General features: G+C 35.8%; 1 protein-coding gene across 2 annotated transcripts in view; it reads right to left on the reverse strand.

The window, feature by feature from the left end:
* Positions 1–26,506, reverse strand: part of LOC123533304 (protein lap4-like) — a 55,027-nt gene that overhangs the window by 9,747 nt on the left and 18,774 nt on the right. The window contains exons 1-7 of one of the 2 annotated variants that reach the window (XM_053551516.1): positions 25,630–25,745; positions 17,231–17,480; positions 11,616–11,668; positions 10,208–10,351; positions 7,462–7,627; positions 6,458–6,527; positions 2,421–2,532 (exon numbers count right to left, since the gene is read on the reverse strand). In XM_053551516.1, coding sequence (XP_053407491.1) covers positions 2,421–2,532; positions 6,458–6,527; positions 7,462–7,627; positions 10,208–10,351; positions 11,616–11,668; positions 17,231–17,461 — 776 coding nt within the window. In that variant the 5' untranslated portion in view covers positions 17,462–17,480; positions 25,630–25,745. Of the gene's footprint in view, positions 1–2,420; positions 2,533–6,457; positions 6,528–7,461; positions 7,628–10,207; positions 10,352–11,615; positions 11,669–17,230; positions 17,481–25,629; positions 25,746–26,506 lie in introns of those variants that run through there. The other variant, XM_045314949.2, reaches the window with a different exon arrangement.

The raw sequence follows: 26,506 nt of genomic DNA on the forward strand, positions 1-26,506 counted from the left end.
TCCTATAATATCTAAGTGTGACCTTGACCTTTGAGCTACGGACCTGGGTCTTGCGCGCAACATGTCGGCTTACTGTGGTACACATTCATGCCAAGTTATTTGAATATCCATCCATCGATGACAAAGATATGGACCGGACACGAAAATTGCAGACAGACCAACAGACTGACAGACAGACGGTTCAAAAACTATATGCCTCCCTTCGGGGGCATAAAAATTCTGACCAATTTTCATGAAGATCCATTGAAAAATATGGTCTCTAGAGAGGTCACAAGGTTTTTCTATTATTTGACCTATTGACCTAGTTTTTTAAGGCACGTGACCCAGTTTCAAACTTGACCTAGATATCATCAAGGTGAACATTCTGACCAATTTTCATGAAGATCCATTCAAGGGTATGGACTCTAGAGAAGTCACAAGGTTTTTCTATTTCAAGACCTACTGACCTAGTTTTTGATCGCAGTTGACCCAGTTTCAAACTTGACTTGGATATCATCAAGATAAACATTCAGACCAACTTTCATACAGATCCCATGAAAAATATGGCCTCTAGAGAGGTCACAACGTTTTTTCATTATTTGACTTACTGACCTACTTTTTGATGGCATGTGACCCACTTTCAAACTTGACCTAGATATCATCAAGATGAACATTCTGACTAATTTTTATGGACATCCATTCACAAGTATGGCCTCTAGAGAGGTCACAAGGTTTTTCTATTTTTAGACCTACTGACCTAGTTTTTGACCGCACATGACCCTGTTTCGAAACTGGCCTAGATATCATCAAGATGAACATTCAGACCAACTTTCATGAAGATCCATTGAAAAATATGGCCTTCAGAGAGGTCACAAGGTTTTTCTATTATTTGACCTACTGACCTAGTTTTAGATGGCACGTGAACCAGTTTCACCCTTGACCTAGATATCATCAAGTTGAACATTCAGACCAACTTTCATACAGATCCCATTGAAAATTATGGCCTCTAGAGAGGTCACAAGGTTTTTCTATTTTTAGACCTACTGACCTAGTTTTTGAAGGCACGTGACCCAGTTTCGAACTTGACCTAGAATTTACCAAGATGAACATTCTGACCCATTTTCATAAAGATCCCATGAAAAATGTGACCTCTAGAGATGTCACAAGGAAAAGTTTACGCACGCACGGATGGACGCACGCACGGACGACGGACGACGGACACCGCGCGATCACAAAAGCTCACCTTGTCACTTTGTGACAGGTGAGCTAAAAACTTTAACCAACACCGACGACGGGCGAGTAGTATAGCTCTCTATATTCTTCAAATAGCTGAGCTAAAAACTTCATCATTTGTGGGCAGAAAAATGCTTTACATTTCTTAGAAACTATCTTTTACTGTATCAGATGAAATCATTATATTTCGTTCCCATAAAATTTCAATGTTTATTTTGTTGGAATAGCAATTCATGGACATAACTTTTCAAACTTAATATAGATGGGAATTTCATCCATTCCTTTGGGTTTGACATTTTTAAATCTGCATTTCCTTCAAATAATTGTCTCTCTGTAATCATAATGAGCTAGCAGTTTATCATTAAAGAGAAATTTCGTCCTGGTGTTAATACAGACACATTTGTTTCCTAGATATTTAGACATCCCCTTGAACATTTAATATTGATTGATATATTTCTGTTTTGTTTTATAATTCTATTCTCTTTTCCCTGGGCTCCTTAATAAGAAAGTGACATTAATCAACTAAGCCTTAAAATCACATCACCAACAATGTTAATCGATAATTCCATTAACAATTACATGAAAGTCAATTTCTATACAGATTTAAACCTCCAGTAATTTCAGCCTCCTGGAATAGCTCAAGGGGCAGAGTGCAGGATTATGACTAGAGAGGTCAGGAGTTGGATCACTGGGCATTGCTAATATGTTCCCTGTGATGATCTGACAGAAGACGGTGTGTCTGTAGCCATTCCTCCTCCAGCCCTGATTCATGTGTCAGTTACTTGTAGTGAACAATTAAGTACCAGTGTTATAGGAAAATTACAACCCCTCCCCACCCCCACCATCGGAAATCTTCCCCTACCCCCAGGGGGGAAATTTCCTAGAAAAACTTCAGATTTTGTGGGAAATATCCCCGAAAAAGTGAAGATTTCCTAAGAAATATTCCCTCTCCTCTAAAAATGTTTGTCCCCCACCTCACTCGGCCTGTGGGTGAAGATTTCAAGATTTCACCCCTTGAAAATATTGCCTCATTGCTTGTCACACAATAGTGTTTAATGTCCAAAGGCACAGGAACACAGGTAACTTAAATTTACTGTCGCTACATAACTGAAGTACTGTTGAAAAACAGTATTTAACCCAGTCAAACAAACAAAACAAATCAAGTGGTTTATTTTTCAAGTTTAGGTATCAGATCCACAGGCACTAACCTGATATCAAGGACTAGAAGTTTGCCTAGCATAGAGATGCCGGCAGGTAATTGAGACATTGTATTGTGAGACATGTGTAATTCTTTTAGCTGCACCAAACTGTGTATATGATCTGAAATAGATAAAACAACTTATGTTAGTCTTTCCACACTAAAAGTAAGCACAAGTTTGTTTACAAAATTTGAGATCCAATATTGTACATAACATAATACAGTTTTTACATGTACAAATGTTTGGCAGTGACACTTCTCTGATATCTTTTCTTTAAAGACTGAATAATAACAAACAAGAGGGTCATGATGACCCTGGATCACTCACCTGAGTAATATGAGCTACATGTTTCAAATGTCAAACTGATGATAAAATATTAAGAAAGTCAGTAGGTCACATTCATGGTCAATGAAATTCAGTTTTACGATTTGTGTGCAAAACTGTGTATGTCATCAAAATTTCAAGGCTGTATCTTAAAAAACAAGAAAGTAGATCAGTAGGTCAAGGTCACAGTCAAGTGACATCATATTACTTGGAGCCATCAGGTAATTATAATTAAACAGTCTTGGAAATAGGATAAGATGATTTTTTAAGTATTTTTTCTATATAACTCACATAATAACTAAGTGACCCCAGGGTGGGGCCTCTTTTAACCCCAGGGGCACAATTTGAACATTTTGGTAGAGGACTACTAGACAATGCATTATACCAAATATCAAAAGCCTAGGTCGTATGGTTTCAGACATGAAGGTTTTTAAAGCTTTTTCCTATATAAGTCTATATAAAACTTGGGACCCCCAGAGCAGGGCCTCTTTTCACCCAAGGGGTACATTTGAACAATTTTGGTTGAGGACCTAAGACAATGCTACAAACCAAATATCAAAGGTCTAAGTGTTGTCGTTTCAGACAAGAAGATTTTTAAACTTTTTTTCCTATATAAGTCTATGTAAAACTTGGGAGCCCCAAGGCGGGGCCATATTTGACCCTAGACAGATTATTTGAACAACCTTGGTAGAGGACCACTAGATGATGCTACATACCAAATATCAAAGCCCTAGGCCATGTGGTTTTGTACAAGAAGATTTTCAAAGTTTTCCCTATATAAGTCTATATAAACCATGTGACCCCCGGGGCGGGGCCATATTTGACCCTAGGGGGATAATTTGAACAATTTTGTAGAGGACCACTAGATGATGCTACACACCAGATATCAAGACCCTAGGCCCTGTGGTTCTGGACAAGAAGATTTTTTAAGTTTTTCCTTTCGGTTGCCATGGCAACCAGAGTTCTGCATGGAATTAAATTCTTTGAACAATTTTGAAAGGGGGGCCGCCCAAGGATCATTCCTGTGAAGTTTGGTGTAATTCTGCCCAGTGGTTTTCAAGAAGAAGATTTTTTTCGAAATTGTTGACAGACGATGGACGACGCACTACGCACGACAGACGACGCACTACGCACGATGCATGACGGACGTCAAGCAGTCACAATAGCTCAACTTGTCACTTCGTGACAGGTGAGCTAAAAATTAAAGTCCAAAGCAATCTTCTAAAGTCATGGTGTTCCTCTTGTAGTATGGAACATTTCTTTAACAAATGGAAGAATGTTTCATATATCAATATTAAACAAGAGGGCAGTGATGACCCTAGATTGCTCATCTGAACTTCGCAGCTTCCTTGTGCAGTTTATGAAAAGGCCAAGTAAGGAAAATATCTGCTAAATTAAGCTGAAATAAGGTCGGAGTTTTCTGACAAGAAGATTGTTTTAGGTTCCAAATTAATATATATGGGTGGGTAATGTGTGAGTGTTTTGGGAGGGGGTGACATATCAAAAAAAGTTTAAACAAGAGCTGTCACTATCGGTGACAAATGCCCCCGAAGCATGCCCAAGAATGCTACAGTTGTACAAAAAAATCACACATCATTTCATGACCTTGACCTTCACCCGAGAGACCTGGGTCATAAGCGTGAAACACCTTCTCAATATGGTTAACATTTGTGTCAAATTATTTTCAAATCCCTTGATAGATGGCAGAGTTATGGACTAAACAAGAAACACCTTTGACTTCTAAGTGTGACCTTGACATTGGAGCTAGGAGTCTTGGCCTTGCACATGACACGTCATCTCAATATAGGGAACATTTATGCCAAGTAATTTTAAAATCCCACAGACCATGTTAACCTTTAACCTCTAAGTATGACTTTGATCTTAGAGCTTGGGGTCTAGATCTTGCGCATGACATGTCGTCTTATTATGGGGAACATTAGGCCAAATAATTTTAAAATCCCTTAATCAATAGCAGAGTTATAGACCGGACATGAAACAGACCCTGTTAACCATTGACTTCTAAGTGTGACCTTGACCTTGGGGCTAGGGGTCTGGGTCCTGGGCATGACAAGTCGTCTCATTATGGTAAACATTTATGCCAAGTTATTTCAAAATCCTGAGTATGAAGAAGAAGATTTCAAAATCCCTTCATGGATGGCAGAGTTATGGACCAGACACGAAACAAGACCCTGTTAACCTTTGACCTCTAAGAGTGACCTTGACCTTGGAGCTAGGGGGTCTGGGTCTTGTGCATGACACTTCGACTCATTATGTGAACATATATGCCAAGTTATTTCAAAATCCCTTTATGGATGGCAGAGTTACAGCCCGGACAAAAATTTACACGGACAGATGGACGGACGCCCATACGATTCATGTATTAGGTGGTCATTCCATTGTTTGAAAACAATAGAATGACCACATCAGGAACAAAAGAATTAAGTGGTTACGGAATGAATACAAAGGATTTCTATTGTCCTAGGCCACACCTCCTACCACCTAAGGTACCAATCGTGTGCTCGCACAGACTCACAGACGCATGGACCGACAGACAGTGCAATTTTAATATGCCAACGCAAGGATGGACGCCCATACGATTCATGTATTAGGTGGTCATTCCATTGTTTGAAAACAATAGAATGACCACATCAGGAACAAAAGAATTAAGTGGTTACGGAATGAATACAAAGGATTTCTATTGTCCTAGGCCACACCTCCTACCACCTAAGGTACCAATCGTGTGCTCGCACAGACTCACAGACGCATGGACCGACAGACAGTGCAATTTTAATATGCCAACCTTCGAAGGGGGTGGGGGAAATATGGGGGGTTAAGGGGAATGTTACTGCGGGCAGGGGGATGAAGTGATACTAAGAGACAATATATGTGGGCTAGAGCTTAAGGAATTTGGTTGAGAGTCACCCTATAAATATTGCTATGAAATCATTTTGAATTAGGATCAGTGGTTTCAAAGAAAAAAAATCTGGCACAGTGTCACCCAAGGAACATTTCTGTGAAATTTTTATAAAATTGGGCCAGAAATTTTTGTTTATTTATTTTCTTGGTTTTAACGTTGCACCGACACAATCATAGGTCATATGGCGACTTTCCAGCTTTGACGGTGGAGGAAGACCCCAGGTGCCCCTCCGTGCATTATTTCATCACGAGCAGGCACCTGGGTAGAACCACCGACCTTCCGTAAGCCAGCTGGATGGCTTCCTCACACGAAGAATTCAATTTTTGAGAAGAGTTTTTAAGTTTTTCCTTTGGGTTGCCCACGGCAACCAGACTTTTGCATAGATAACCTTGATTTGACGGAATCTGAAAGGGGCCCACACAAGGAACATTCCTGTGAAGTCTGGTTGAAACTGACATAGTGGTTTAGGAAGTGTCCTTAAAAGAAATGAACAGACAGACAGACATCCAACAATTCTAAAAGCTCATCATGAGCACTCTGTTTTCAGTTCAGCTATAAATGTTTTTTGAAAGTGAAATTGTTCATCTAAAACACATTCTCTCTGAAGTATAAATGTGGTAATACTGCAAATTGGAAGATTTCAATATCAGTTTTGATGCAGCCTTAAAAACTAGCCAGGACATAATATTTAATGGACTCTTATTTAATGTGAAAAAGCTACAGCACATGACACACATATCCCAGATGTTACAAGCTGAACATTTAGAGCCTGGAACTTTTAAACTTTTAAAATGAGCTTACTAACCGGGGAATGAAGTGAACTGGTTACGGCTGATATCAAAGTAAGCAAGCTCTGTCAATGATCCTACAGTTTCCTGTAAAATAAAAGCAAACAGACGTGAAATCATAGAAAATATGCCACATATCAGAGACAATTCATACTTTTCTCTTTGATGACAAGTATTATTAGTTAAAATTGGCACCCCTTCTGAAAATATACAGATATGGAACATGAACTGTGTTTGCAAAACACGAATAACGTAAATACAACCCTGAGACAGTAGTAAGGTTGGTGCTAAAAATGTTAGGGTTAGTGCCCTTGCCTGTGACCTATACCTCGGACATACACACATGACTTACTTTACCTCATACTTAACATTAGTGTAGTTTCATTGAAATCTCTTGAATTATTTAACATTATAGCCCAGGTTTTTGGGACATAAAAACAGTATATATGAGCCGCGCCATGAGAAAACCAACGTAGTGTGTTTGCGACCAGCATGGATCCAGACCAGCCTGCACATCCGCTCAGTCTGGTCAGTATCCATGCTGTTTGCTTTCAGACTATTGCAATTAGAGAAACCGTTAGCGAACCATGAATCCTGACCAGACTGCGCAGTTGCACAGGCTGGTCTGGATCCATGCTGGTCACAAATGCACTATGTTGGTTTTTTCATGGCATGGCTCATATATATGACAGCAGTTTAACTGATTTATGATGGTTTCGAATTCTATACATTCCCATGTTCTGATTCAGGAAAGTCTGTCATGGTGAAATGAAGACATGCTACTACCCTTTCTACATCAGTTTAAAAGATTTCTTGTCTGACAAGATAAAATTTTGTGCAAACATTTCCTTCAATATGACGGACTGTATTGTATGATGGACTTTATGGATTGTTAGAATGAAGAAATTCATGGGTAAACTTAAGAGCCTGATCAATAAATAAAGTTTCTAACTTTTTTTTAATGACCAATGAAAACTTTTGATCCGATATCAGAATAAACTAATTTAACGAAAGAACTCACAGGTAAAGTTGTGAGCTTGTTTTGTTGCAATGAGAGCACCTGTAGTCCACGCAGACATCCAATCTCGGGCGGAAGCTCAGTTAACTTGTTGTCTGACAAGTTCAGGCAAGTCAACTGGTGACCAATGAATCCTAGTCTCTCTGGACACGCCTGCATGCCGATAGAGCTGCAATGGTGTAAATCACAGAAAAGTGCAATAACAATAAAGTAACACCATTGTCAAACAAGAGCTGTCGGAGGACAGCAATGCTCGACTATTCGGCAGCCTTGTCAATTGAATGAATACGGAAGTCTAAAAAGGGGCATAATTTTGTAAAAATGTAAAACAGTGTTATGGAACATGCACAGTGCTTATCAGCTCATGACAGTAGACAAGTGTGTGAAGTTTCAAACCATTCCCATTAGTGGGTACTGAGATACCATCTTTCATATAAGAATATAACCAAAAACTGCTAAGTTGAAAAAGGGCATCATAATGCCAAATAGAGTTATTGAACCTTTGCTCTGCATGTCATATCATGACAGTGAATAAGTGTGTGAAGTTTCAATCCATTCCCATTTGTGGATACTGAGATACCAGCTTACATACAAAACCTTAACCAAAAACAGCTAAGTCGAAAAAAGGACATAATTTTACAAAAATGCAAAGCACAGTTATGGGACCTGCACAGTGCATGTCAGATCATGACAGTGAATAAGTGTGTGAAGTTTCAATCCATTCCCATTAGTGGATACTGAGATACCAGCTTACAAACAAAAACTTAACTAAAAACTGCCAAGTCGAAAAAGGGGCATAATTTTGATAAAATGCAAAGTAGAGTTATGGGACCTGCACAGTACATGTCAGATTATGACTGTGAACAAGTGTATGAAGTTTCAATCCATTCCCATTAGTGGATATTGAGATACCAGCTTACATACAAAACCTTGACCAAAAATTTCTAAGTCGAAAAAGGGGCATAATTTTGTAAAAAATCAAAATAGAATTATGGAACCTGTGCAATATAAGTCATTTTATCACAGTGAATAGTGTGTGAAGTTTCAATCAATTCCAACAAGTGCTTACTGAAATACCAGTTTACATACAAAAACCTAACCAAATCGGGACGCCGACACACGGGCGAATCCAATAGCTCTACTATCCTATGAATAGTCGAGCTAAAAATAAAGTCATATCAAGAGGACTCTGAAGGCCTGTACTGATCACCTGAGCGAACCAAACCCAGTTTCAAACTTGACATGGGAACAATAAAGACATACATTCGGACTAGGTTTTATGTAGATAAAGTAAAAATCTGGCATTTGGAATGTTCAAAAGGCTTTTCTAAGGTCTGACCTGGTGACCAAATTTTGACTTCACATGACCTAGTATTTAACAACCTGACCTAACTTTCATCAAGAGAAACAGTATGACCAAGTTTCATATATAGCAGGTAGACAATTTTCCTACAATCTGATCCTATGACCTAATTTTTGACCAAATCAGTTTCAAACTGGACATAAATTTCACTAAGACATAATGATAATATTTCATGTAAATCAGGTACAAAATGTTGCCTCAAAAGTTTTAATAAGGATTTTCTTCGAACTGATCTAGTGACCCAGTTTTTTACCCTTGATGCCCTTAAGTTTCAATTAAAACCTATATATTATTAAGACAAAGAAGCTGACCATCAACTCTGGGGTGTTAACAATGTTTCTATTCAGTGGTCTTGATTTAGACCCAGTATGAAATACATTTTCATTAAGACAAACATGCTGCGCAAGTTTCGTACAAAATCAGATATAAAATGTGGCCTTTGGGGAGTTAATAATGACTATCAAAGATCTTTCTCAATGGCCTAGTTTTTTAACAAAGATGACCTAGATACAAACCTGACCTAGAGTTCACAAAACAAACATTCTGACCTATAACCATTTGATCAAATTTAAATGTAGCGTTAACAAGTTTTTTTTCATGACTTGAATAAGAGGCCTTGATTATGATTTGAATAAGAGGCCTTGATTTGTTCCCCAACAATCGTTTCAACCGTGACCTAAATTTCATAAAGACATATTTTGACAAGATGTCAGGAAAATTATGTAAAAGATGTGACCTCTAGAACATTAAAAATGTTTTTCTATGATTTTGTCAAGCAACCCGGTTCCTGGCCCCACATGTACCAATACAAAACTCATCTGAGATTTACTGAGGCAAACATATGGACCAAATTTCATCAAAACTGGCTAAAACTGTACCCTATGAAATTTTAGCAATGATATTGTTTGTGACAAAATAAATTAATGATGGCTGATGCACAAAGACACACAAAGGACACAAGGTCACCAAATATGTTCGTTCACCTTGTGACTTTTCTTAAATGAGCAGAAAATGAAACATATTCAGTTGCTATTAATGCGCAAATAGTGTCAATTACCATTAATTTTGATATACGTTTTTGGGTTTTAAGTGTATAGTAAGTGACTTTAGTGATTTCCTATAGTTCATTCAAAAACATTCTGTTGCACTATAAACTTATCATTCCTTCCACAGGCATCAACATTTGCAGTTGATAACACTTTCCCTGTAAAATAATTTCATTTTATGGGTATAAAAGTTACTGATTTTATTGATGAGGGCATGCTTTTTTAAAAAATGAATGAAATTTTATTCACTCTATAAGATTTAAAAAAAATTCAATTGATATCATGAAATCCATGAAAATGAGTCCCCCACATATAATGACTTCATAGCACTAAGACTTACCTCAAATCCATTTCTGTATTTTTATTATCACAGGGGGTACTTGATATGGATTTCTTCTGGTGTACTTGACAGGACAGTACGGAAAAGCAGCAGGATTTACAAGTAACAAATCTGCACCCATCATCAGCATAGAAATGACCACATCTACAATGATGGAATAAAATGAGCCGCACCATGAAAAAACCAACATAGTGCCTTTGCGACCAGCAAGGATCCAAACCAGCCTGCGCATCCTCACAGTCTGGTCAGGATCTATGCTGTTCAGTAACAGTTTCTCTAACTGCATCAGGCTTTGAAAGCAAACAGCATGGATTCTAACCAGACTGCGCAGAAGTGCAGGCTGGTCTGGATTCATGCTGGTCGCAAACGCACTATGTCGGTTTCCTCATGGCGCAGCTCAAATATAAGATTTGACTCTAGTTCAGCAATTTTCTAAGTTATATTTACTGATGCAAAAATTCTGTACTTAAAACTTTATCTAATACAAATGTACTTTTAGGGCTTTGCAAACAGTTACTGTTCTATACCATGTACACTTTGGCTAATTTCATTTTTTGCAGTTTAATTTCATGCATGCCAGGAGTTACACCAGTGCTGACAAAACTCATCTTACACCCTGTAGCGTCTATGATGACACTTTCGCTGCAAATAATGTCCTAACTAACTACATTTATGGATGAATGCATTTTGTATGGTAAAATGAGGAAATCAGTCTCATTTATTTCTTCTATTACTTAAGGAATACAATAAGCAAGAAAAAGTATGTATAACAGGTTATGGGTGCTGATGGACATATCCATCTTTCTGGAAGCTATTATGGCAGTCAATCAGCAGAGTTTCATTTAAAATAAATGCTCCTAAATCAGATTTTCCAATCTGCACCTATAACCAGGGAAGGGTTCTTTTAATAAAGTTAATGCAAAAATGTGCACATAAGGTCAAAGTTTAAATTTAACAAGATATTTGAAATAACTCTTGGTGGACACAATGAACTATATATAATAGATCTAGCAACTAAAAAAGAATACACACTTCTGAATATTGGGAATAAAATTTCACAGTGTTATACGCCACTATAAGTAAATTTAATAACAATGTAAATCACTAGCATCAACGGAACAAAGACAGCATTCAATTTCATAAAAAAAGAACTGTTTGACAGTAAATTATTTTCATTGTGCTATCATTTCAGGAATAGCATTGCAATGAATGAATGAAATTTTTATTTTTCAGTCTCAAAACTGATACCTCTATTATTCTTTTGAAATTGCAATATTCCATGTGAACAATTCTGATCTCGATTATCACTGATTTCATTAATCGCAAAGGAGATATCTCTTTTCAGATTAATTATATATAGACAGAAGTGTCAGAGATAATGCCCCGACAATTTATTAATTCCACTTACTTCACACAAGGCACGTGCACCTTCCCACTTGAGAGCCATACTGGAGAATATTTCTGGAATGGAGACAAAAACTGCAATTCCTATACAAATTTCTTCAATAAATCATGGTTTATGATGTCAAAATAGACAGCTCTACATAATTCCTCAGTTTTGATTTCGTATTTCCTCCTCATTAAGCAGCTGGTGCCAATATGTATTGCCATCTTAGACTTTAATAATTCCAGAAAATCTGAATATATAAAGTCATGCTGATCTATATTATTTACATGGAGACACAGCAGCTGATCTGACCTTTCTGTTTATCATACTGACAAACAAGGTCATTCTGATGACTTTTCAAGCTTTTTGATATTGTGCTGAACTATTTCAGCCTCTAGTAACCAGAACTAGGCAAAGAAACAGCAATTCATAATTTTAACATGTCCAAAACATTGCGGAATGATACTAATTTCGCTTGGGTACTGATTACATTTTACTCGGACTTTATCATAGACTCCCTGTTTAAAATCCCAAACTTTTAACTAAAATAAAGGTATTAAATCAATATAATATTTCAATGAAACTTCAAAGTTTTGTTGTTTGTAGCATCATCTGAGGCATGTGCAGTGAAAAATCTTAATTTGATTTCTAAAATAGTGTGATATTTATTTCTAAAGTCACTATATGTTCATTGTAAATATACTTCGTTATACCCAAGTGGAAACTGGCAGGTACTCGAAAATGCAGCTCTCTGATTGGTCAGTTAGAACCCTTAATGCACTGTGATGTCATGATAAAGTTATGAATACTGATTTTAAATGAGTATATAAGGGAAAAAAACATAATCTTTCGTGTACAAATCATTTTATATGGCAATTTTGCACTTATAAAACTGAGTTTTATGATCAGTCTCAAGAGCTACTTTGATGATGCTCAATTTCAAGATTCTACTCAGAAACAACAGGACAAATGAATAAGTTTTTACACTAGACTCTACGCTCACCTTTGAGCATGAGTAATAAATCTGATCACCAGCCTAATATGAAACCTCCGTATCAGCTTCTATATCAATACATGCCAGCAATCAATGTTAACCTGTGACCTTAAGAGTGTTACAGTTACTTTGAAAATTTGAGGTACATGTCTGTGTCTTGCATGCAACACATTGTTCTGATGTGGTCAACATTTTTACCAAAATATTTTTAAAGGATGGACTGAATCATGCAATCCAAAAGTATCTGAAAGAAGAACTGGTAATGGACAACTCATGTAAACAAGTAATTTCAATAAATTACTATCCCCTTAAAAATATATGTCAGGTCACAAACAGCTAGAAAAACTAATGTAACTGCTGATTTGCTAACAGAAATAATAATAACTATAATAGGTAGACAAAGATACCAACAAAAAATGATTACTTTATCCAGATCTGGGGCAATAACTCTGACATCAAGCTTGATTTGAACAACATATATGCAGGGAAACAGCTATGAGTATTGTTACACATAAACATTCACACCTTATATCAACTCAGTGTGACTAATACTTACAAAGATATGTCTGCAGCAGGACAAAACATTGCAGTTTTTTAGTTAATAATTAAAGGGCAATAACTCTGGATATGCTCTAATCTGATATTCAAAATATTCCGGAGATGTAGATAATACAAAACATTCTCATCCAAATATCACCCAATGTGACTAACCATAATCACGATAGGGCTGCAAACAGGAAAAAAATCAATATTTAATTATAGTGGGACACTGTCTGCTGGAGCATAGACAAATTTATCAACCGGGCTCAGACTCCAACAATTCATGTGGTCCACACCATTATCCTTCTAATTTCTACATGAAATAACCACAGCTTCGCCAAGCACCTGTAAGTCTATTGTTCAAGCAGGACACCTTTATCTTGTTTATGAATCTATTTCTTATTGCTGTTGGCAAACTGGAGCACAACTGTCAAAAAATTTGCACATTTTGTGGTCAAAACTAAATGGTAATTTTTCAAAACTTCCATCAACTGCGAGAACAAAGTGATATATTCTACTCTTATCTTAAATGTAAATGCTGATAAAATGTTCATTGATGAAACCTTAAGAAAAGGCTCTTTGAAAATATCAATAATTGATCAAGATTTGTTTGTATCAGATTAAAGCATCTTTGCAGTTAAGAATATATTCGTTTTGTAACATCCTTTATGCAGGAATTTTAATCTGATTTTCAAACAAGAGCTGTCTGATGACAGCGCGCTCGACTATTCGAAGAATTGATTGAAGAATGGGGTCAAAATATTAACATAGATATTCAGACAAAAGAAAAAAATAGATTAGACAAACAATGTTCCAGTATTTGTGGATTTCCATAAGTCTTGCACTAAATGGCAATGTGTGAACCAATTTCAAAGTCCAAAAAGGGCCATAATTCAGCCAAAATAGTTGTCAGAGTTATGTTCTCTTGCCTACAGATGGAAATCATAATGATAAACACGAGTTCAAAGTTTAAAAGCTATATGTCAAATAGTTTTGACAAAACATGGACTTGTATGAAAACAGAACAGATTTCCAAGTCCAACAAGAGCACCGCCTTGCGGGTGCTGACGCTCATCTGATTTTTTTTTGTATAATAGAAATATTGTCCTACCCATGATTTTCTAAGTCTAAAAAGGGCCATCATTCTTACAAAAAGCAGGATAGAGTTATGTTTCTTGATGTACAGTGTCCACTTATGATGGTGAAAAACTGTTGCAAGTTTTAAAGCAATAGCTTTGATAGTTTATGAGAAAAGTTGACTTAAACATAATATTCAACCAAGAAAATGATTTTTCTAAGTCCAAAAGAGGCAATAATTATTGCAAAAAGCAGGATGGAGTTATGTTGCTTGCTGTACAGGGTCAGCTTATGATGGTGAACAAGAGTTGCAAGTTTTAAAGCAATAGCTTTGATAGTTTAAGAGAAAAAGTTGACCTAAACATAAAACTTAACCAAGAAATCTGATATTTTCTAAGTCCAAAAGGGGCCATAAATCTTGCAAAAAGCAGGATGGAGTTATGTTTCTTGCTGTACAGGGTCAGCTTATGATGGTGAACAAGAGTTGCAAGTTTTAAAGCAATAGCTTCGATAGTTTAGGATAAAAGCTGACCTAAACATAAAACTTAACCAAGAAAACTGATTTTTTAAGTCCAAAAGGGGCAATAATTCTTGCAAAAAGGAAGACAGAGTTATGTTTCTTGATGTACAGGGTCTGCTTATGATGGTGAACAAATATTCCAAGTTTCAAAGCAATAGCTTTGATAGTTTAGGAGAAAAGTTGACCTAAACATAAAACTTAACCAAGAAATCTGATATTTTTTAAGTACAAAAGGGGCCATAAATCTTGCAAAAAGCAAGATGGAGTTATGTTTCTTGCTATACAGGGTCAGCTTATGATGGTGAACAAGTATTCCAAGTTTCAAAGCAATAGCTTTGATAGTTTAGGAGAAAAGCTGACCTAAACATAAAACTTAACCAGGCAACGCCGACGCAGACGCCGACGCCGACGCCGACAACCGCTCAAGTGATGACAATAACTCATCATTTTTTTTCAAAAAATCAGATGAGCTAAAAAGGGCTGTAATTCAGCCAAAAAAGATGATAGAGTTATGTACTCTTTCCTACAGATATAGACTATTATACTGAATAAGTGATAAAAGTTTCAAAGCCATATGTCAAACACTACACAAAATATGAACTGGTACGAAAAACTTAACCAAGATTTCCAAGTAGAAAGGGGCCATAATTAAGCCAAAATCCTTGATGGAGTTATGTACATTTGCCTATAACTGGTCATGGTGATGGTAAACAAGTGTTGAAAGTTTCAAAGCTTTATCTCAAAAGACTTTGCCAAAATATGAACTGGTACGAAAAACTTAACCAAGATTTCTAAGTCAAAAAGGGCCATAATTCTGCCAAAATTCTTGATGGAGTTATGTGCTCTTGCCAATAACTGGACATGGTGATGGTAAACAAGTGTTGAAAGTTTCAAAGCTTTATCTCAAAAGACTTTGTCAAAATATGAACTGGTACGAAAAACTTAACCAAGATTTCAAAGTCAAAAGGGGCCATAATTCAGTCAAAATCCTTGATAGAGTTATGTACTCTTGCCTATAACTAGACACGGTGATGCTAAACAAGTGTTGAAAGTTTCGAAGCTTTATCTCATAAGACTTTGCCAAAATTTAATCTGGTACGAAAAACTTAACCATGATTTCTAAGTCAAAAGGGGCCATAATTTAGCCAAAATCCTTGATAGAGTTATGTGCTCTTGCCTACAACTGGCCATGGTGATGGTAAACAAGTGTTGAAAGTTTCGAAGCTTTATCTCAAAAGACTTTGTCAAAAAGTGGACTGGTACGAAAAACTTAACCAAGGTGTGACGCCGACGCCGACGCCGTGGTGAGTAGGATAGCTCTACTTATTCTTCGAATAGTCGAGCTAAAAATATCTTCGGTAGCAGCTCCCATTTATAATACACCACATATCAGCTCAAACTGACTTAAATGTTAGAGATAATGGATGCATAAAACAAACAAAAATTAGTTTTTAATGAATTAAAGAGCAATACCGATCTGATTTCAAACAAATTACAAAGTATAGTTTGAATTTGACATTTGAGAGTTCAATTTATAGCCTCGTCTGCCGATTAGGCATGATTTACCATGCCTTATTTAGGTAAGAACCACTATCGTACTGAATAATACCACCTAAATAACAGACCATTCCATTATTAAAAGTACAAAAACATCGCTGACCTCACAACAACCAAACTATAGCAAACTAGAGCTGTCAGTGCCTGTCACAGGAGTGACAAATTATACTCCCACAATACGGCCTTGTCACAGAAGTAAGCCAATGTCAAAGTCGAACTTGTCCTATATTTGATGATGTTACACCTGTGTATCAAAAATGATTTAAATCTGTAAACCCTGCAAAAAAAGTTCTACTGTTCTGGGTCAATGTGACCTTGACCTTTGGCCTACTGACCTCAAAATCAATAGAGGTCATCTGCTGGTCATGATCAACCTCCTATTAAATTGAGTGATCCTAGGCTCAGGCATTTTAAAGTTATCGTCCGAAAATGGTTTAACTGTTTCGGGTCACTGTGACCTTGACCTTTTGACCTCAAAATCAAAAGGCGTCAGGCCCAAGCGTTCTCAAGTTATCATTCGGAAAACATTTAACTGTTCCGGGTCCTTGTGACCTTGACCTTTGACCTACTGAGCTCAAAGTTGAACCTGACCTGTATTTTATGATGTTGCACCTGTGTACCAAAAATTATTAAAATCTGTTAAGATTTTCATGAGTTATTGTCCGGAAACCATGAAAACCAACGGACCGACCGACCGACAGACCAACAAGCTCACTCCTATATATACACTACTGTATAACAAAATAACCAAATGTTATTTCAATATGACTAAATGTTACAGAAATATTATTGAAGAAAGCCGGACATACAGACAATGAAAAAACTATATCCCTCTGCTTTTCATTGCAATAACAATACTGTTGCATGTGACTTTCATCGCATCACACTTCTAGTAGATATCTGCTATACCAACACTTACTACTTGCCACAACTCACATTTGACCATACCTTTGAAGTCAGTGAAGTCTTTGACCTTGACCTGTCCAAGTTTCTTCTAGATTTAGCTTTCTTCACCCCTGGAGGCCTGATCAGTGCAATAACATGCACCACTGCCACGACAATGGAACAGCAGAGAGAGCTTGTTATCGCCACAGCAATCGTGGTCGTCTGTACGTCTCCACTGAAGAAGATTACATCTCTCACTGCCCAGGTGAAGAACTGAGACAATGTTTCAGTCATTGTCTCACACTGGGTCGAACTGAAATGTAGAAAAAACAATAATCTGAAAATATTTTCTACCTATGATAATCTGCACTTAAATCATCAGTCCATCTTTAGGTCTACTGCGAAATTATTTTTTTTGGGAGATTTGCCCTGTTTTCTGGTAAATCAATCAAGAAGGTTACTGAGGGAAGTATATTGCTAAGAGAGCACAGAACATACTGTGAAGTGATTTAATGTTGCTGGCATAAATCATCATAATTTTGGCCAAAAAGCTTGTTTCTTGGAGATATGAATTCATGGATATTCCAATCTTACAGATAAAATCGAAAGGCATATTTTATGTTCTTTATATTAAATGTTGTGAATTGATAATTAGCTCACAAAAAACACAGAAATTACCCATGAAAATTCATAGAGATATTTTCTATAATAAGGTTCTCAAGAACCAGCAATATACTGGTGTACAGAAAGAATTTTTTGTTCTGTTTGGAAGCTCTTTACAAGCTGTCTATTTTTTAACTGCAAGATGTTGCATGCAGTTCCCTTAATAACATAAGTTTATATACACATTATATTATATGGCAACATCTTGGTGGTCACAATTCATTAAAGTTATATAAGGCTTAAATTCAACAGAAGAAATGGCTGTCCAAATAGACGTTATGCATAGTTAAATGATTAGAAAAACTCTTCTTTTAATACTGCACATGAGCGTTGTACACTTAAGGGAGGTAATACAAAATAATAGATTCCCTTAAACTTCCTACTTCAAATCTTTGACAAATATTAGGAAAAAAATTTATCAGAACAAGAGCTGTCACTAATGGTGACAAATACCCCCGCAGCGCCTTGGCCTTTGACCTGGTGACCTTGACCATTGACCTGGTGACCCCGAAGTCAGTAGGGGTCGTGCACTCAAGTAATATCAGCATGTGAATTTTGAAGGTCCTGGGTGCAGTGGTTCGCGAGTAAAGTGCCTTCATGCAAAAAGTTAACGTTGTGAAGAACGAACGAACGAACGAACGAATTAACGAACGGACAGACAGTTGAAAACTAATATGCCTCCTTTCGGGGGCATAAAAAGAATTTATAAATAACAAGAAATTATAATATCTTATGTTCATAAGGAAATGAGTGGCTGCCACATTATAGACTGGTTAATTATAAATTGCAGAAAATTCCAAATCTAAGATCAGCAAATTGAAACACGTATTGAATTTATATAGAAACTATTATAGCGGTTGTTAGTTTCTGTTCTCTACTTTATATATACAGTCAAATCTCGATATCTCAACCTCTTCGGGATCAAGAGAAAAAAGTCAACATATTGAGATATTTCCTAAGCTGGATCAACTTTGGTAGGTAGGTGAGGTAATAAAGTTTCATGGTGATAAAAAGGCATTTTTTGAGACGAAAAATGTATATATTCATACATGAATGTTATGTTTTACATATTGATTGGTCTTAAATACTTGTTGAAATAAATCATTAATAAAGCCTTTTGCTGTTTGTTTCATGTTACTTTTAACCTAAAAGAATCTTTCAACCTACTTCCTGTTTTCTAATACCTCTTTCCACCATCTTGCGCTTTGTGCAATGCACATGATGTGAAACTCACTCAAAGGATTAAACAAACTGGACAGAATCTTCATTTCTTGGTATTTATAAATGCAATTAAATTCATTCAATTTTTACACAATTCAAGTTACTCAATCAGCGTGTCACACATCTTGCGTCCTAAACAATCAATCAATTACACAAGAGCGACGGTTAATTGGCTTCGGGTCTTTAATTTAAGGCAGGATCATTGAGCAAATACCTGTATGTGTTTTTTTTTTCGCACCTATGGTGGCAGACAACAACTGACCGAATACAAGCGCGTGCAGTTTTTCACACCTGCGTTTGGCAGACAGTTAATGTCCACTTGAGATAACCAATGTCAAAATAGAGCAAATTTCGAAGTTGGGGATTAAAAATTTAGTCAAAAAAATCGAAATAACAAAATCGAGATATCCGTAGTTGATTTTTATAAAAAAAAGTAGGAAAAACATCGGGACCGGGAAAATCCACTCGACATACTGAAATATCAAAATAACGAAGTCGAGATAACGTTTTTAGACTATATTTCCCACTTTTTTTTTTGCATGTATAAAATCCCTATGTAAACCATATTTATTTCCATATTTGAGAAAATTAGGTTACTTAAGCTGGCTCCAAGAAGTCCAATTCATACCACCAAAATCTTTGAAAAAAAAGAAAAAAATACAATGCAATCATATGGGACAACATATCTAAATTGAAGACTTCAAAATTTCTAAATATTAAACTCTTCTTTTAAAACTAATACATTAAATGTATTATCACAACTAAACATTTATACCTTTTCAGAGAAAAATCTTAAGTCACATGTAATAAGTGTGCAAATTGACAAACATATCAGTTTTTCAGCTCTGACATAATAACATAAAACACCAGATAGCAAAATAAAAAATCCTTTATGGCAGAAACTCTGCATCTCCTCCAGGGAAATTAAACTCTTATAACTTCCCTAATTACATAATCATGCAGAATCTGATGAAGTTCATGTCTGGTAAAATGCAATTTACAGATCTCCGAAATCAAATATGACTTCTCAAATTTCCCCAACCCACTCATTGTGTAACATAATGCCTTCCTCTGAATCAGCAGAATATAACAAAAATCTAAAGTTTCAGAAATATGGTTTGATATATTAAATTTCTGGAACAACTGCGGACAAAACTCATTGAAATAAATTACGGGAAAAAAAGTTGCATAGGTCTTGTTTGTGAAAAAAGGTACTTGACTTGTTCTTTTTTAAAGAGGTCAGCATTGATATATTCTAGAAAACTTTTCATTTCTGGAATGTTGTCTTAATAGTAAGGTAAAAAAAAAATTCTTAATTTTGGGTTGTCACAGTGCTGTGCTAAAGACCTGTATAAAGCCTTGAAAAAAGATTGATGTAGGATTTGTGGTTTAAGGTGTTATGGCATGCATAAATATCCTTTTAATTGCCTGCTTTTTAAAATTTTAAATTAAACTTGTTTTCAACAATTATAAACTGCATTACTTGGTCATCACAGGAACCAAAACAACATTCAACCAAATAAATATAGTAAACCTAGTAGCTGATTAGCTGTCTTTAACCTTTAGCATGCTAGATAAATTGTCGTCTGCTGGAAATGTCGTCTGCTAAAATTGTAAAGTTCATTCAATTTGCTCCAAAACTTGAAGAAATATTGTCAGAGTAGCAAACAGCTTGGAACCTGATCAGACGCCGATTTAATCGGCGTCTGATCTGGTTCCAAGCTGTTTGCAAAGGCTGTTAAATTCGCCTGCAGCAGGCTAAGGGTTAAAGCAAGCTTATCTATTTCTATGACAACTCAGAATGTGTTATGTCATGTTAAATCCTAATAAATGATGATAATAATGTCACATATTTTACTAATATTCAGTTTAAGCAAAAAGTTACACTACCGGTATTAATCTTACAATAGTGCAGCATTTTCAGTCTAATATTACACATTCTCAATACTAATAGACAATTTGGCAATCTTAACCTTTAGCATGCTAGATAAATTGTCGTCTGCTGGAAATGTCGTCTGCTAAAATTGTAAAGTTCATTCAATTTGCTCCAAAATTGGAAGAAATATTGTCAGAGTAGCAAACAGCTTGGAACCTGATCAGACGCCCATTTAATCGGCGTCTGATCTGGTTCCAAGCTGTTTGCAAAGGCTGTAAAATTCGCCTGCAGCAGGCTAAGGGTTAAGACATAGATACAGTTTCAGAGTGCACATGACTCTGTGAAAACTGGAGAATGCCAAAATCGCATACAGAAAATATTATATTATGTAATTTGCCAAACGACATTACCAGGTCCGCTATGTTCATTCAAATTTTTCCCAATATTTGATCTTCAGTTCTTTTCAATTTACATTATTAATCAAGATTAAAATATATATCAATATTCTTAATAATACAGAACAGACCGTGATATTTTTTTTTTTTATAATACTGTCCTTTTGTAGGTGACTATTTTTTTGAGGATTCTTTGGTTGTGTTGAGTCACCTACAAAATCTAAACCTTACAAAAAAAGTAAAATTCCCATTTGAAGTTTGAATACCATGAACTCGTGTCCAATCAAAATAGCAAATTTGGCTTAAGCCGTGCACAGACATTGCCAACAAAATGCGTAAAAACAGTAATACTTACCGGTACTGATAACATTTTAACTGAAATGTCCAGTTAATCATGTCTAACCAAGAACTTCTTTTGAAAGTAAATGAAATTTGTTACAAATTATAATTAACATAACTGCAGACTGGGTTACCTTCGCAAAGGCTTTATTTTGCAATTTTATAATGCTAGGAATTTGTGAATTGTGCGATCAGTTTGTGTCTTAGGACACGATGCAGATTAATATTTTTGAATACTTTCATTTTGCAAGACAGGTATGTGCAAATATTAGTGAAAATAAAGTCATCGTGAATATTATCAAATTCTACCGTACATACAATTAAAGGAAATTATCATTTTAAATAGTTACTGAAATGTGTTATGATCTGCCTAGTTTAATTAATTTAATCACAAAGTTAATCTTTAAAGCCAAAGAACAAAAACTAAACAAATATTTTCAAAAGGAAAATATATCTATTCAAGTAAAAATGTATACCTTAAAAACAGTAAAACCTTATTCCGATTAATTATCTAGAAACTTTGGGTCTTTTCCTCCAATTTATTGTGCACAAAGACTAAAATTATTGCCTTTACGCTACAATCATATTGTCAATGCATCATGCAATTTTCCCTTAACAAATAAATAATGCATGATGCCACAGATCTAAATGTTTTTTTTGTATCCCAAGATCAATAGTCATTTACAGTCTTGAATAATTAAAAATATAAATCACTGTTAAAGGAGCTCCCTCCAGATTTCTGTCAAATTACGAAAGTATCTTAATACAGCGGTATTGTTAATTATTGTGATTAGGCAGTAATTTAATTGTATTAACTTTTCATTAATATAATACCAGCAAAATATGAACTTAGATAATCTTGACTTATATTCTTTGATAGTCTTCATACAATATTATCTGTTTTCAAAAAATACAAACTTTAATGTTAATCACTAGAGGCATGCCCCTTTAATGGATGAAGTTACTGCTCTGTGTAATCTGGCAGAATAATTTTTAAAAAAATGTATTCTCTTCACAATGAGGAGGCAAACCAAAATTTATGAATTTTTAAACATTGATGCAGACCAAATTCTTAGAAACAATTGTCCAAGGACTTTTATGTGTATCTCTGTTAACCTTAGTAGTTTAAAGAATTGGGAAATAGATTTTAGTTTTGCGTGCTCTGTCGGCAAATAAAACACTGTTTTGAGTTCAGATGAGTAGTACATGTTCGAATTACACCAGGAAGGGATACTAATCTGGAATCCTTTTTTAGGCTTAAATGGACGCAGTAAACCGGTATAGCCAAAAGTAGGTCATTTTGCAAAACTTGTTTTAATCGACAAGACAATACACGTTCTTTGTTTATATAAAAGAAAATCTTAAAAGTGTTAGAATACTTAAATAAACAAGAGCCGTCCGTAGGACAGCGCGCTTGACTTTTCTCAGTGCTTGACTCTGAATTAGAGCTTTGCCAGTAAAAACTTTATAAAAAGTTTAACCAAAATAATTCTTAGTTAAAAAGGGGCATAACTCTGTCAAAATTCAAAATCAGAGTTATGGAGATTGTTTCTTCTGGTGTAGACTTTGATAGTAAATAACTATTTTAAGTTTCAAGTCAAAAGCTTTGATAGTAACTGAGATATTTGACTTAATCGAAAACTATAACCAAAAATTCTAAGTTAAAATGGGACATAACTCTGTCAAAATTCAATCAGAGTTATGGGGATTGTTTCTCCTGGTGTAGACTTTGATAGTAAATAACTATTTTAAGTTTCAAGCCAATAACTTTGATAGTAGCAGAGATATTTGACTTTTAAATAAAAAACTATAACCAAAAATTTTTATTTAAGAAGGGGCATAACTCTGTCAAAATTCAATCAGAGTTAAGGGGATTGTTTCTCCTGGTGTAGACTTTGATAGTAAATAACTATTTTAAGTTTCAAGCCAATAACTTTGATAGTAGCAGAGATATTTGACTTAATCAAAAACTATAACCAAAAATTCTAAGTTAACAAGAGCTCGTCGAACACGAAATGCCCCCCTTGATGCATTTAGTAATTGCACAAGGAATAGAAATTATATGCACACTGTAAATAAGTATATGTAAACCATGTGACCCACAGGGCGGAGCCATATTTGACCCTTGGGGAATAATTTGAATAATCTTAGTAGAGGATCACTAGATGATGTCATATACAAAATATCAAAGCCCTAGGCCCTGTGGTTTTGGACAAGAGGTTTTTCAAAGCTTTTTCCTATATAAGGCTATATAAACCATGTGACCCTAGGGGTGGGGCCATATTTGACCCCAGGGAAATAATCTGAACAATCTTGGTAGAGGACCACTAGATTTTGCTACATACCAAATATCAAAGCCCTAGGCCCTATGGTTTTGGACAAGAAGATCAGAAACCATTTAACTGTTCCTGGCCAATGTGACCTTGACCTTTGACCTAATGACCTCAAAATCAATAGGGGTCACCTGCTGGTCATGACTAACCTCCCTATCAACTTTCGTGATCCTAGGCCTAAGCATTTTTGAGTTATCATCCGGAAACTGTTTTACTGTTCAGGGTCACTGTGACCTTGACCTTTAACATACTGACCTCAAAATCAATAGGGGTCATCTGCTGGTCATGGCCAACCTAACTATCAATTTTCCTGACACTAGGCCCAAGCGTTCTTGAGTTATTGCCTGGAAACCATTTTACTGTTCCTGGTCACTGTGACCTTGACCTTTGACATACTGACCTCAAAATCAATAGGGGTCACCTGCTGGTCATGACCAACCTCCCTATCAACTTTCGTGATCCTAGGCCTAAGCGTTCTTGAGTTATCATCCGGAAACTGTTTTACTGTTCAGGGTCACTGTGACCTTGACCTTTAACATACTGACCTCAAAATCAATAGGGGTCATCTGCTGGTCATGACCAACCTCCCTATCAACTTTCATGATCCTAGGCCCAAGTGTTCTTGAGTTATCATCCGGAAACCGTTTTACTATTCAGGGTCACTGTGACCTTGACCTTTGACATACAGACCTCAAAATCAATAGGGGTCATCTACTGGTGATGACCAACCTCCCTATCAATTTTCATGATCCTAGGCCCAAGCGTTCTTGAGTTATCATCCGGAAACGGATAGGTCTACATTCCGACCGACCGACCGACCGACATCTGCAAAACAATATACCCCTCCTTTTTCAAAGGGGGGCATAAAAAGGGGCATAACTCTGTCAAAATTAAAACCAGAGTTTTGGGGATTCTTTCTCCTGGTGTAGACTTTGATAGTAAATGTCTATTTTAAGTTTCAAGTCAATAGCTTTGACAGTAACAGAGATATTTGACTTTATCAAAAACTGTAACCAACGGCGACGCCGACGCTGGGGTGAGTGCAGCAGCTCTACTTTTTCTTCGAAAAGCCAAGCTAAAAATGTATAATTGTTTTGTCTGTTTTTGAAGGAATGTAAGTGTTCCCGATAAGGTACATTTCCCGATAAGGTACATTTATTGTCTTTACGAACAAAAATGAGCTAAAACATACAGACATTTTTTCTGTAGTACTGTCCCTGCAACTAACAAGGCTGGTCTGGATCCATGCTGGTTGCAAAGCCACTATGTTGGTTTTCTCATGGCGCGGCACATTTTATAAGAGGAAGATGCCTTGTAAAAAGGCACAAGAACCTTTAACCCGATACCTTTACAATTTTCCATGCACATTCCTTAAAATGTCTGGTTAAATTTTCAATTAAAATCCTAACGTGCGAGTTATCAATTGTTTAACAATTTATAGGTACAAGCTTAAAACAAATGGCAATGAATATTAGGTCTAAAACATAATGTATATATTTACAAGAATTTTAATTTAAAAACTACTTTAATCAATTTCAAAAATCATAATAATTACTTAAATTTTTCAGTACATAATAATATTAAAATTATGTGTCAAAACGTATTATAATAAAGTAATAATTTAAAATACATTACCAGTCTTAACCTCCTTTTCGATTTTTTTAAACTAATTTCCTTTAATTATTTATATGTTTTTTAGTTTTCACACAATCATGCTTTCTCATCAACTTCAGCACATACACTTCAAAACTTTCTGAGAAACATCTGTATGCATCCTATAATAGGTTGTTTATAAAATATGATCTTTTCCATTAGGATCAATACCCCCAAGCTTTCATACCAGGAATGCTCATTGTTATTCAACCCATGTAATCCTGCAAAGGTTGTGGGGAAACAATCAAGTGATCTAATGACACACACTGGGCATGATAGATTGTCCTGAACAATTTGTTTTTTTCTCGTTACAGTCTGCCATCAAAGACTTATGTCCTTAATTAGATTTGTCTGTCAAGGGATTCAATGTTTGGCCTGTAATTTCCCTTGTTTTATTTTCTTTTTCTGGTCAATTATTCTGACTGACTTATAAGTATGTCTGTAATTTTCTTTCTCTTTTAGTGTTTTCAAATGTGAATTTATTCATTCTCAGCTTGATGTATGTGTATTAAAACCATCAAGGTTTTGTAAGTTTTATTAAGACTGCCAAAGCCTAATTCTGCATGTTACTGAGGTACACATGAATTCCTGGAGTTAGAATCACACATCAGTGCTTGAGTTAGAATCACAAATCAGTGCTTGAGTTAGAATCACGAATCAGTGCTTGAGTCAGAGTCACACATCAGTGCTTGAGTTAGAATGACGAATCAGTGCTTGAGTCAGTCACAAATCAGTGCTTGAGTTAGAATCACAAATCAGTGCTTGAGTTAGAATCACGAATCAGTGCTTGAGTCAGAGTCAAAAATCAGTGCTTGAGTTAGAATCACCAATCAGTGCTTGAGTTAGAGGCACAAATCAG

The sequence above is a fragment of the Mercenaria mercenaria genome, chromosome 1 (assembly GCF_021730395.1).
Source record: "Mercenaria mercenaria strain notata chromosome 1, MADL_Memer_1, whole genome shotgun sequence".
Lineage (NCBI taxonomy): Eukaryota > Metazoa > Mollusca > Bivalvia > Venerida > Veneridae > Mercenaria > Mercenaria mercenaria.